The 12,519-nt window shown below is 41.1% G+C and overlaps 2 protein-coding genes across 2 annotated transcripts in view; one reads left to right on the forward strand and one right to left on the reverse strand.

Moving 5' to 3' along the window:
* The window catches only part of dph5 (diphthamide biosynthesis 5), a 97,395-nt gene extending 96,933 nt beyond the window's left edge, over positions 1 to 462 (reverse strand). Inside the window, exon 1 of the mRNA XM_063063933.1 lies at positions 240 to 462. Coding sequence (XP_062920003.1) covers positions 240 to 374 — 135 coding nt within the window. The 5' untranslated portion in view covers positions 375 to 462. The remainder of the gene's footprint in view (positions 1 to 239) is intronic.
* Positions 463 to 506: 44 nt separating this feature from the next.
* Positions 507 to 12,519, forward strand: part of zgc:110366 (uncharacterized protein LOC550476 homolog) — a 160,914-nt gene continuing 148,901 nt past the window's right edge. Inside the window, 1 exon segment of the mRNA XM_063063934.1 lies at positions 507 to 636. Coding sequence (XP_062920004.1) covers positions 561 to 636 — 76 coding nt within the window. The 5' untranslated portion in view covers positions 507 to 560.

Consider the following 12,519-nt stretch of genomic DNA (forward strand, 5'->3'; position numbering starts at 1 on the left):
AGTCCGTCCCCTTTCCCACATCAAGCATGCAGTTCTGTGATAAACTAGAATGCAATATAGCTATCGCTGTTTTACAGAATAAAATGCAAAGCTATCTTTATCATTTGATTTCGGGGGGGGGGTGAAGGGGAGTCGCTGAGACGTTTATAATATAGGAGTAAAACTTTGCACATAGGAACCCGACTTTCTGAACGTAGTTCTGTTTGAAACGGCCGTGCTGCCGCTGCCGCTCCACGTACCAACACGTCTCTGCCGACACAGAGGAGCGAGGTATAAGCCTCCAAGTAGACCCGGCTGCATTGCTTTACGATCTCCAGTCCTTTCACCGTGATGTCCCGGGCGTCCCCCAATCCCAAACCGATTAAAAACAACATGACACCGTGACTTAATACTTAAAATTATCTCCTCCAGTCCTTTATCAAACCCCTATGCCACAGACCGGATTACGGCACAGCCGCAGAACACGCAGCCGTGCTTCGCGTCGTTTTGCGACGTTGAAGCTCAGGGGAAAGTGAAAGGGTCAAAGGATCATACTATTAACACTAAGTAAAAATCTGGGAATGGATTACTGCGAGGGATTGAGTGTACCGACTGTAGAGCTAGCTAATGGGTTGAAAATCCCAATACTGGGTCTTGGTGAGTTTCTTAATAATATGCTTGACGGTGACTTTGCTGACTGGCTCAATTTATTGCTCACCATGTGACTTAAATGCAGACTGCATCCTGTTACAATTATATCTAACTATTCCAGCCTGGTAATTTTATTCCTGCAGTATTAAATAAGTGACTTGATTTGATGCATCTCTGCTTGTAGAGTAAGCCCTGATTCACGTGCTGCCTGGCACCTCATCACAGCAATTTCCTCAACGAGGTCTGAAAATTGGGTCATGTTTTTTGGATTATGGTTTGCAACCCCACCCTAACCACTTTATTCGTGGGAGATTTTATGAAAATTATCAGAAATGAATTTGAGCTACAGCTTGTTTAGCAGAGATAGTTCAACGTCCAGAAAAAATAATCTGCAGTTGAACAAAAAAGTTCTTCCAATACAGTATATTAATCCATGAAATGTAAAATAAAATTTGATACTCTGTCATGAGAGGATTTATTGGGGGGGGGGAATTAAAATTTTGTTCAAATCTATATTTTAAAAGGTAAACTGTGGCAGAATGTTTTAATGGTGAAATATTAAAATTCAGGATTGCTAAAGGGTAGAATTGTAGATATTTTGAAAGATTGCAGAACTAATGGAGATTACTGAGAAAGTTAGGAATGAGAACATGAAGTTATTTGTAAAGTGAGTGTTGGAATAATCAAGACTTTAGGTAACAAATGCTGAGATGAGTGTTTTGGCAGCAGGTGGGCAGACGTGTAGATTCATTATATGAAACTTTGACTACAGTAATGCAGTAGAGTTGCAAACAGTCTAGTTCATTTTTCAACAGTTGCTAGGGAAAGAAATATTGATTCCAAAGGAGCGAAGACTATGACTTTAATCTTCCTACAATTTATTTCGAGAACATTTATGCTCTTCCTGAACTTGATATTAGATAAATAAACAGTCAAGGTGATTAGGTGATGGTGGGTTAGAATTGGAGTTGTTTGTATGTTCATGGAAGCTGAATCACTGTTTTCAGTTGATGTTACCACAGAGCACCTTTTGATTGAAAAATAGAGAGGGTGAATGGGTAGATATTTGGGAGCACCAAAGATTATATTGAAGTTTTAGGGGAAAAAAGCTGCTGCAGGTAATCTGAGCTCGGCCAGGTAAATAAGGTTGAAACCATGCAAGTATAATTGTTCTCAATTAGACAAAGGTAAGGAGATGCTGGAGGAGGAGGAGAGATGGCTAGTGACCATCTTTACAGGGCATGTTAGCATGAGCTGTAATTGACTTACTGTACAGGCCACATTTTCAGCATAAAACCAGATTATAGAGAGAGGGAGCACCATCAACCTCTATAGTATTGCATGGTGCTTGTTATTCAAGGGCAGAAAACACACAACTGCTGCTACATAATGTTTTTAATGTTGCTAGCTGGATTATTTTTCTGAGCATGACCATGTCAATGTAGATTTATGAAAGGAAAATCATGTACAATATATCTATTGGTGTTCTCAAAGGAATTGATGGAAACAAGCCTGTTGATGTGTATTTAGATTTCCAGAAGTCACTTGCTAAGGTGCCACATTAGAGGCTGGTGCACACGATAAGAGCTTGCATTTTTGGGAAAAGTGTGCTAACCTGAACTGAAGACCAGTCATCAGATAAAACGCAGAGAGGTGGAATAACAGATAAAATGCTGGAGGAAATTCGTAGGTCAGGCAGAGAGAAATTCCCACTTTTAAATCTCTTACTAGCTCTTTCTTCAGTTAGTCCTGACGAAGGGTCAGGAAACGTCAACTGTGCCTCTTCCTAGAGATGCTGCCCGGCCTGCTGCGTTCACCCGCAACTTTGGTGTGTGTTGCTTGAATTTCCAGCATCTGCAGAATTCCTTGTGTTTGCATTTTGAAACATAAACTGTTCCTTTCCTTCTGTGGATATTGCCTGGCCTTCACTGTCGTGTATGTCACTCATGATTTCCGGCACCTGCACATCTCTTGTATCTCTATGGGTCTTTTACAAGCTTGGAAGGATACAACTAGTAGAGTGTCCCATGAATCAGCTCTTGACCCTCAATTACTTACTATCTACATTAATCATTGGGGGTGGGGAGCAATCTGTGCAGTTCACTGATGAGATGAAAGTAGAAAGAAGGACCTGCTGCAATGAGGATGTAGAGAAAATATAGATAGGTTGAATGAGAGGACCAGAATTTGGCACAGAAAGCTTAATGCAGGTGAGTGTGAAGTTATACACTTTTATAAAGGGAATCAAAAGACAGATTAAACAGTGAGAATTTACAAATGAATGAGTAAAGAGGGATCAAGCTGTTCTGTATGAATCACAAAAAGATAGAATACAGATATAGCAAGTTAGGAAGGCAAGTGGCATATTGGCCTTCAGTGTAATGGATTTGGAGTTCAAAATTAGAGAAGTGTTATGATTCTCTTGGGGGTTGCTGATGCCACACTGTAACTACTGTGACAAAAGAACCAGTTATCAGAAGATTGATGCCGTTAAGAGGACAATGGGGGAACATGCAAGGTGCTAATAAGAGAGAGATGAGAGAGATTACCGAAAGGAGACACGGTTCCGAGTATTGTCAGAGACCGGTGGCTTTGAACCCTGAACTGTTTGAAGTTTGATGGACAGGCGATACCCCAGCAGGGGGATAAAAAGGGACAGGTTCGCTAAAGCAACAGACACACTACACCACGAGGTAACGAGACCCTGGAAGCGGTGTGCCCCCACAAGTTGCTGGGAGTTTTGGAGGTCTGGTCGCGGGACCAGCCATAGATGCACAGGGTAGAAAGATACGGTCGGGCGGGAACCCGGTGTGTGTGTCCGCCCTTGCCTGGGTGCCAGGTTCACCGCAGAAGAACGATCGTATCTGGAACGGAGGGGTCACAATCAGAACACATTACAAAGGGCTCGCCCGAAAGCTAACTGCGAGGAATAGCGAAGGTCTGTGTGGAATCCGTTTTGAATATTCATTCGCTTTCGCTCTCTTTCTTCTCCCCGCCCCAACGGCACAACAGTGATTACTGTGAACTGAACTGAACTCAATTGAACTGAACTTTGCGTCACTTGAAACTGGTCATTTACCCCTAGACTGCGATAGAGCTTGATTGATCCTATTATCCTAGTTCTGTGTACGTGTGTGTTTTATCATTGCTAAACTGTTGCATTTATATCCTCTTGATTAGAGTACTGTGTTACTTATTTCTTTAATAAAACTTTCTTAGTTTCAGTAATCCAGACTCCAACTAAGTGCTCCATTTCTGCTGGTTTGGCAACCCAGTTACGGGGTACGTAACACTACAGAAAGGATATACCAGCATTGGATGAAATCCGGAAGAGAATGACTCAGCTAATTCCTAGGTTGAGTAGGATGTCCTATCATAAATGGCCAAAGAACCTGAACATATATTCTTTTAAGTTTAGTAAAATGAGGGGTGATATTACTGAAATGCACAAGGTGCTAAAGAGGCACAACAGGGTAGATACTGAGATGCTCCCAGTAGCGGGAGGGTCTCAAACATGGGGATGTAGTTACAAAAGAAAGGGCTGTCATTTAAAACTGTTGTGTGTAGGATTTTTATTTTCAATGGGTGGTGAGTATCTGGCATGATCTACCCCAGTGTTTTGGAGGTATGAGAGCTATTTAAAGAGTAAGTAAATATAATTTTGAAAAACAAAGGAATTGTACCAATTCTCAATCCCTGTAGGATCAGGGAATTGAGATTGCAACCTCCTGTGACACCTGACAATATTTTTCTTTTTCTTGTATTCATTGAAATTCCTTTTGAAGGCTACTATTGGACCTACTCAATTTTATCTCATTCAATTCAGCTATAAAGTTTTAGCAATTAGAATTGGAATAAATAAAGATAAACTATCTACACCTTCATGATTTTAAACCAGAGCAATTGATGATTGTATTAGTTCAAGGGAAAGGATTTAAACCCTTGTCAGAGGAAAATCTCAGAATGCAACCAAGGAGGACCAAAGTATTGATAAGAAAAGTGAAAGCAGAAATCAGAGCAGGCTGGTGAGAAGGATGGTAACCACAGAAATATAGAAAGGAAAGGATTAGCAAAAGCCAATGTGGATGCTTTACAGACAGACAGGAAAACTAAATTGGAATATTGCATGCAGGAGTGAGGGTGTTATGTTGAAGTTGTATAAGACATTGGTGAGGCCTACTTTGGAATATTGTGTGCAGTTTTGGTCATCCACCTACAGGAAATATATCAATAGGTTTGAAAGAGAACAGAGAAAATTTACAAGGATGTTGCTGGAACTTGCAGACCTGGGTTACAGGAGAAGGTGGAATAGGTTAGAACTTTTTTTTTCCCCACCTAGAGCATAGCAGAATGAGGGGAGGTAGAATATAAAATTATGAGGGGTATAGTAAAGGCAAACAGGCTTTTTCAACCGAGGTTAAGTGAGACTGGAGTTAGAGGTCATAGGTTAAGGATGAAAGTTAACATATTTAAGGGGAACTTCTTCATTCAGAGGGTGGAGCAAGCTGCCAGTGGAACTGGTGGATGTGGGTTTGATTGCAACGTTTAAGAGGTTTGGATAAGTCCATGGATGGGAGTGGTATAAAGGCCTATGGTCCAGATGCTGATCGATTGGACTTGGTAGAATAGCAGTTTGTCACGGACTAGATGGGCAAAAACACCTGTTTCTGTGCTGTAGTGCTCTATGACTCTATAGTAGAGAATCATGAAATAGCAGAGACATTAAACAACATTCTTTATCTGTCTTCAAACAAGAAGACAAAAATATCTCTGGAAAAGTTGAGGACAACAGAGTTGGTGTGAATGAAGATCATTAGTTAAAAATTGTAGCACTGGGGAAATCATTAGAACAGGATGGTAAAAAAGTAATAGGACTAGTAAAGTACAACGTAGGGTTTTGAAAGATGTTGCTCTGGAGTTAGTGGATGAACAAGTCATTATCTTACAAAACTTCACAGATTCTAGAACAAATTGAAAAGCAACATGTTCAACTCGTCTTGAAAAGGGGGTTGGGGAGGAGAGGAGAAGAGAGAAAATGGGGAAGCACAGAGAAGTTACCGGACATCAGGTAATAATAATAACATTACAGTGGCACAGGCAATAAACAGAGAAATACCTGAGGCATGTAAGAATGGAACAGCAGTTATCGTGGGGGACTTTAACTTGTACATGGATTGGGTGAATCAAGTTGGTTGAGGCAGTCTTGAGAAGGACTTCATAGAATGCATCCGTGATGGCTTTCTTGAACAGCATGTTACTGAACTTACAAGGGAACCTCCTATATTAGATCTGGTCCTGTGCAATGAGACAGGTAAAATTAGTGATCTTGTAGGTAGGGATCCTCTTGGAAAGAGTGATCACAGTATGATTGAGTTTCTCATACAAATACAGGGTGCAATAGTTTCAAAACGTTTCAATATTTCAATCTAAAACCAATGTATTATGCCTAAACAATGGAGGCAACAATGGGATGAGGGAGGATTTGGCTAGTGTAGACTGGGAACACAGGATATATGGTGAGACGTTGAGGAAGACTTTCAAAGAGATTTTCCGACAAAAGTATATTCTAGTTAAAAGCAAGGACAGTAGGAGTGGGGAGAGCCAGCCTTGGATAACTAAGGAAATAAAAGAAGACATCAAATTATAAGCGTGTGCATACAAAGTCGCCAAGAATAGTGGGAAACTGGAAGATTGGGAAAACTTTAAAGAGCAACAAAGAACCACTAAGCAAGCAATAAAGAAAGGGAAACTAGATTATAAAAATAAACTAGCACAAAATATAAAAACAGATAGTTTTTATAATTATATAAAGTGGAAAAGTGTGGCTAAAGTGAACACAGGTGCTTTGAAGGAAGAGAAGGGGGAATTGATATTGGGTAATGAGGAAATGACAGAGGTTTTGGAATGACTATCTTGTGTCGGTCTTCATGGTGGAGGATATGTCTAACATGCCATAGAGAAATGTTATAGATGCAATGGAAAGTGAGGACCTCGATGCAATAGCTATCACTAAAGAGGTAGTGCTGAGCAAACTTGTGGGCCTGAAGATAGACAAGTCCCCTGGTCCTGAAGGAATGCAGCCCAGTGTACTGAAAGAAATGGTAGAAGTTATAGTAGAGACTTTGGTCATAATTTACCAAAATTCTCTGGACTCTGGACGGGTCCCAGCGGATTGGAAGACAGCAAATGTTATGCCACTATTCAAAAAAAGATCTAGGCCAAAGGCAGGTAACTATAGGCCAAGCAACACACATCAAAGTTGCTGGTGAACGCAGCAGGCCAGGCAGCATCTCTAGGAAGAGGTACAGTCGAGACCCTTCGACAGGACTAACTGAAAGAAGAGATAGTAAGAGATTTGAAAGCGGGAGGGGGAGGGGGAGATCCGAAATGATAGGAGAAGACAGGACTGACGAAGGGTCTCGGCCCGAAACGTCGACTATACCTCTTCCTAGAGATGCTGCCTTCACCAGCAACTTTGATGTGTGTTGCTTAAATTTCCAGCATTTGCAGAATTCTTCGTGTTTGAGTAACTATAGGCCAGTTAGTTGGGAAAATGTTTGAAGCTATCATTGAAGAAGAAATAGCGAGGATCTGGAAAGAAATGGATCCATCAGGCAGACACATGGAAGAAGGGACTGAGTGCAGTGTGTCCAAGTTTGCTGATGATACTAAATTGACTGGAAAAGCAAATTGCGCAGAAGATAAGGGGAGTCTGCAGGGAGATATAGATCGGTTAAGTGAGTGGGCAAGGATTTGGCAGATGGAGTACAACATTGGTAAATGCAAGGACATCCACTTTGGACGGAAAAATGAAAAATCGGATTATTATTTAAATGGTAAAAAATTGCAGCATGCTGCTTTGCAGAGGGACTTGAGAGTGCTTGTGCATGAATCAGAAAAAGTTGGTTTGCAGGTGCAGCAGGCTATCAAGAAGGCAAATGGAATGTTGGTCATTGCTAGAGGGATTGAACTTAAGAGCAGGGAGGTTATGCTGCAGCTGTACAGGGTACTGGTTAGGCTGCACCTGGAGTACTGCGTGCAGTTCTGGTCTCCTTACTTGAGGAACGATATACTGGCTTTGGAGGCAGTGCAGAGGATATTCCCCAGGTGGATTCCAGAGATGAGGGGGTTAGACTATGAGGAGAGATTGAGTCGCCTGGGACTGTACTCAATGGAATTCAGTAAAATGAGAGGAGATATACATATACATATACAATTATGAAAGGCATAGATAAGATAGAGGCAGGAAAGTTGTTTCCATTGGTAGGTGAGACTAAAACTAGGGGACATAGCCTCAAGATTCAGGGGAGTAGATTTAGGACGGAGATGAGGAGAAACTTTTTCACAGACAGTAGTGAATATGTGGAATTCTCTGCCCAATGAAGCAGTGAAGGCTACCTCAGTAAATATATTTAAGACAAGGTTGGATAGATTTTTGCATAATAGGGGAATTAAGGGTTATGGGAAAAAGGCAAGTTGGTGTAAATGAGTCTGTGGCCAGAGATCTTATTGAATGACGGAGCAGGCTCGACGGGCCAGATGGCCTACTCCTGCTCCTATTTCTTATGTTCTTATCAGTAATAAAATAATGTTAAAATCAATTACAAATAAATGCACACTTGATATATTTTATTAGCATTCGCCAAAGGCAACTTTAGGCAGTCCTGTTAGTACATACCAAATATATGTAAATCACATATGACAAATCCATTAGATTTTTTTGAGGTTGCAACTTGAAGAATGGATAAGAACAAACCAGCTGATGTGGTGTATTTGAACATTCAGAAGGCCTTTGATAAGTTCCACACAAAAGATTATTAAACGAAAGTGCATGTATGCTCTTGCGTAATGTATTCATGTGGATTGGGCAGAAAATAAGTGATGAATTAACAGATTTTTTTCAAGTTGAGTGGCAATGACCGGTAGAATCATGATGAGAGCCTCCACTCCTCTACTGTGCCAGTTTTGCTTATTACTCAATTCCTTGATCTTTCAAAAATATTGACTTCTTTGTCAAGACTATAAAAATGGATTGAGTTACTTATAGCAATTCTTATATCAACATTTTTGCTGATCTCTTCCTCTTTCTCTGCTCTATATCATTGAAATTTCTTGCATTTCGGATACCAATGACCTTTTTATTCCTCCTTTTCAAGCAGTCAGTGATTCTGTTACTCTCTTAGCAAAATGGGGGAAGGGGGAGGAATGCAAGGTGGCAGATGATAGGTGAGACCAGGTGATGGGGAAGGTAGACGGGTGAGTGGGAGAGTGGGAAATGATATAAGAAGCTGAGAGGAGACAGGTGGAAGAGGTGAAGGACTGAAGAAGAAGAAATCTAATTGGAGAGGACAGTGGACCATGGAATAAAGGGAAGGAGGTGATGGTTAGGTCTTGAGAGTGGAGGAGGAGAAGAAAATGGGTGAGAGGGTAACCAGAATGGAGAATGGATATAGAAAGAAGGGGGCAGTGGGGAAAATAGACAGGTGTGATTATCAGAAACTAGAGAAATCACGTTCATATCATCAGGTTGGAAGCTACCCAAATGGAATATGAGTTTGGCCTCATCATGGCAGTGGAGGAAGCCATGGACTGATATGTCAGAATGGGAATGGAAGTCAAATTGAAATGGGTGGCAACCAGGAGATCCTGTCTTTTTCAGCAGACAGAGCAGAGGTGCTCAATAAGTGGTCCTCCAATTTGTATCACATACCATCGACGTAGAGGAGGCCACTATGGGAGCACCAGGTAAAATACGTAGCCGTGACAGACTTGCAGGTGGAGTGTTGCCTCACTGAAAGGGCTATTTGGGGCTTTGAATGGTGGTGGAGAAGGAGGTCCGGGGCAGATGTTATGCTTATCACACTTGCCAAGATAAGTGCCAGGAGGGAGATGCATGTGCTCTAGGTTTCTAGCATCTGCAGAGTCCCTTGTATTTATGCCTTACTGTTCTTTCTACATTTCTATATTTCTATTGTGCTGTCGTTTCTATATTAGTTGTGACACTAAATATGATAGTATCATAAAAATTCAAGGAAGAGAGAGAGGGAGGGTGATGGGAGGAGAGGGAATGGCTTGGCAGAGAGAGTGAAATAAACACAGAGAGATGGAATGAGAGAGAGAAAAGCAGGAGAGGGAAACAATTACATTGAGTGAGTGTTACAGTTGAGGGAGTTGATAATATTATTTATTTATTCATTTGATAAAGACAGTCTTAGTAAGGCTGTAAATTGCCTCTGAACTAATTCCTTGTTATTCAATCACATTGGTGTGTTTGGATTCACCTTGAGTAGACTGGGTATAAGTGACATATTTACTGCCCTGATGAATACCAATGAACTAGGTGAGTTTTTACAACTGTTTTATGATTTCATCATCACCATTACCAAAGTTATCTTTTAAACTGTAGATGTAGTTAATTCCCTACCAGAGGAGGAACGTGTGCATCTGGATTAATTGCCCATTTCTGTGGATATAGTGCACCAATTTAGAACTTGTACTGCAGTAAGCAGTTTATTACCACGGGGGAAGGGAGATATCTGACTGAGTAAAAAATGCATTGTCCCCGCAGATCTTGGGGATGCTTAGACCATGACACCTCAAAGTAGACAAGCAGCATTCAAGATAAAATTGTAAACTTCAGGTTCAGGCATTTGGAGCACACTGAAGCCCAGAGCAGCAGCAGAAAGAGTACACTACCTTCCAAATACTTACCAGGCATCTCCGTCCCATGTGTGGATGTCTCCAATTCCCACCTCAAAACTCACGTAGTCAGAGAGGAAGCAATGAACCTTTGATCCCAAGGGATTGATCAAGAGAAAGAATTTTCAAGGAAAAAATATCTGATGAATGTTTGAATTACACAGTATCAGAATCAGCATTCTATTTTAAGTAGGTACAGGATATTACTGGCAATCAACGTGATGCTCAAGCCATTGTGTCCTTGTCCTGACGTCTGTTTTCTGGTAATGCAGCAAGCCTTCTCTTAGACTTGATATTCATTTTGTCTAAGTCATTTGCAAACACAACCTCTACAGCAAGGCAGGATTCTCTGAGATTCAAAAGCATGTAGTTACATGAAAATAATGCGATGTTATTTAAAATACAAGTTTTGAAGAACAGCAGTGAAAATTAAGTTCTGTAATGTTTAATTTATTCATGCTTCTGTGTATTAGAGTCATACAGAAGTACTGTGCAGAAACAGGCCCTTTGGCACATCTAGTCCTTGCTAAACCATATAGACTACCTAATCCCATGGACCTGAGCCGGAACCATAGCCCTCCATACCTCTACTATCCATATGCCTATCCAAACTTCGCTTAAACGTTGAAATCAAGCTCGCATACATCACTTCTGCTGGCAGCTCATTCTACACTCTCATGACCCTCTGAGTGAAGAAGTTTCCCCTCATGTTCCCCTTGAACTTTTCACCTTAACCTCTGGCTGTTGTCCCATCCAACCTCATAGAAAAAGCCTGCTTGTATTTACCTTATCTATACCCCTCATAATTATGTATACCTGTATCAAATCTCCCTCAGTCTTCTATGTTCTAAGGAATAAAGTCTTAACCTATTCAATCATTCTTTATAACTTAGATCCTCCAGACCTGCCAACATCCTTGTAAATGTTCTCTGTACTCTTTCAATCTTTACATCTTTCCTGTAGATAGGTGACCAAAACTGCTCACAATACTCCAGATTAGGTCTCGTCAATGTCTTGTACAACTTCAACATAACATCCCATCTCCTGTACTCAGTACATTGATTTATGAAGGCCAAGTAGCCAAAAGCTTTCTTTAATGCCCTATCTATGCTGTGACACCACTTTCAACAACTTATGGGCCTGTGTTCCCAGATCCCTTTGTTCTACCACACTACTCAGTGCCCTATACAGTTCACTGTGTAAGATCTACCCATGGTCCTACCAAAGTGCAACACTTTGCATTCGACTGCATTAAATTCCATCTGCTGTTTTTCAGCTGATGCAAATCCCTCTGCAAGCCACGATAGCCTTCCTCGCTGTCCACTACACCCCCAATCTTGGTGCCATCTACAAATTTGCTGATCCAATTAACCACATTATCATTCAGATTGTTGATATAGATGACAAACAACAAGGGACACAGCACCGATCACTGCTGCACACCACTAGTCACAGGCCTTCTGTCAGAGAAGCAACCATCAACTACCACTCTCTGGTTTCTCCCACAAAGCCAGTATCTAATCCAGTTTACTACCTTCTCTTGAATGCTGAGTGACTGAACCTTGACCAATCTTCAACGCGGAATCTTGTCAAATGCCTTGCTAAAATCCATGTAGATAATGTCCACTGCCTTGCCTTCATCCGCTTTCTTAGTAACTTCCATGTCTATCCAAATACTCATATATCCGGTCCCTTAGAATAACTTTTCCACAACTGATATCAGACTCACTGGCTTATAATTTCCTGGTTTATGTTTTGCGCCTTTCTTAAGCAGTGGAACAATATTGACTATCCTTTAATCAACTGGTATCTCTCCTGTCGCAAAGAATGATTTAAATACCTTTGCTAAGGCCCTGGAATTTCTGCACTTGCCTCCCATAGGGTTCGAAGGAACACCTTGTCAGGTCCTGGGGATTTATCCACCCAGATTTGCCTCAGTATAGCAAACACCTCTCTTGTAATCTATATCGGGTCCATGAAGTTGATTGCATTTTGCCTCATTTCTATAGGCTCTGTGTCCATCTCCAGAGTAAATACAGCTGGAAAAAAATAATTTAAGATTTTCCCCCATCTGTTTTGGCTCCACACATGAATTACTATTCCGATCTTCCAGAGAACCAATTGCAATCCTTTTGCTCTTAACATATCTGTAGAATCCCTTGAGATTCTCCTTTACATTGTCTACTAGAG

Source organism: Mobula hypostoma, chromosome 12 (assembly GCF_963921235.1).
Source record: "Mobula hypostoma chromosome 12, sMobHyp1.1, whole genome shotgun sequence".
NCBI lineage: Eukaryota > Metazoa > Chordata > Chondrichthyes > Myliobatiformes > Myliobatidae > Mobula > Mobula hypostoma.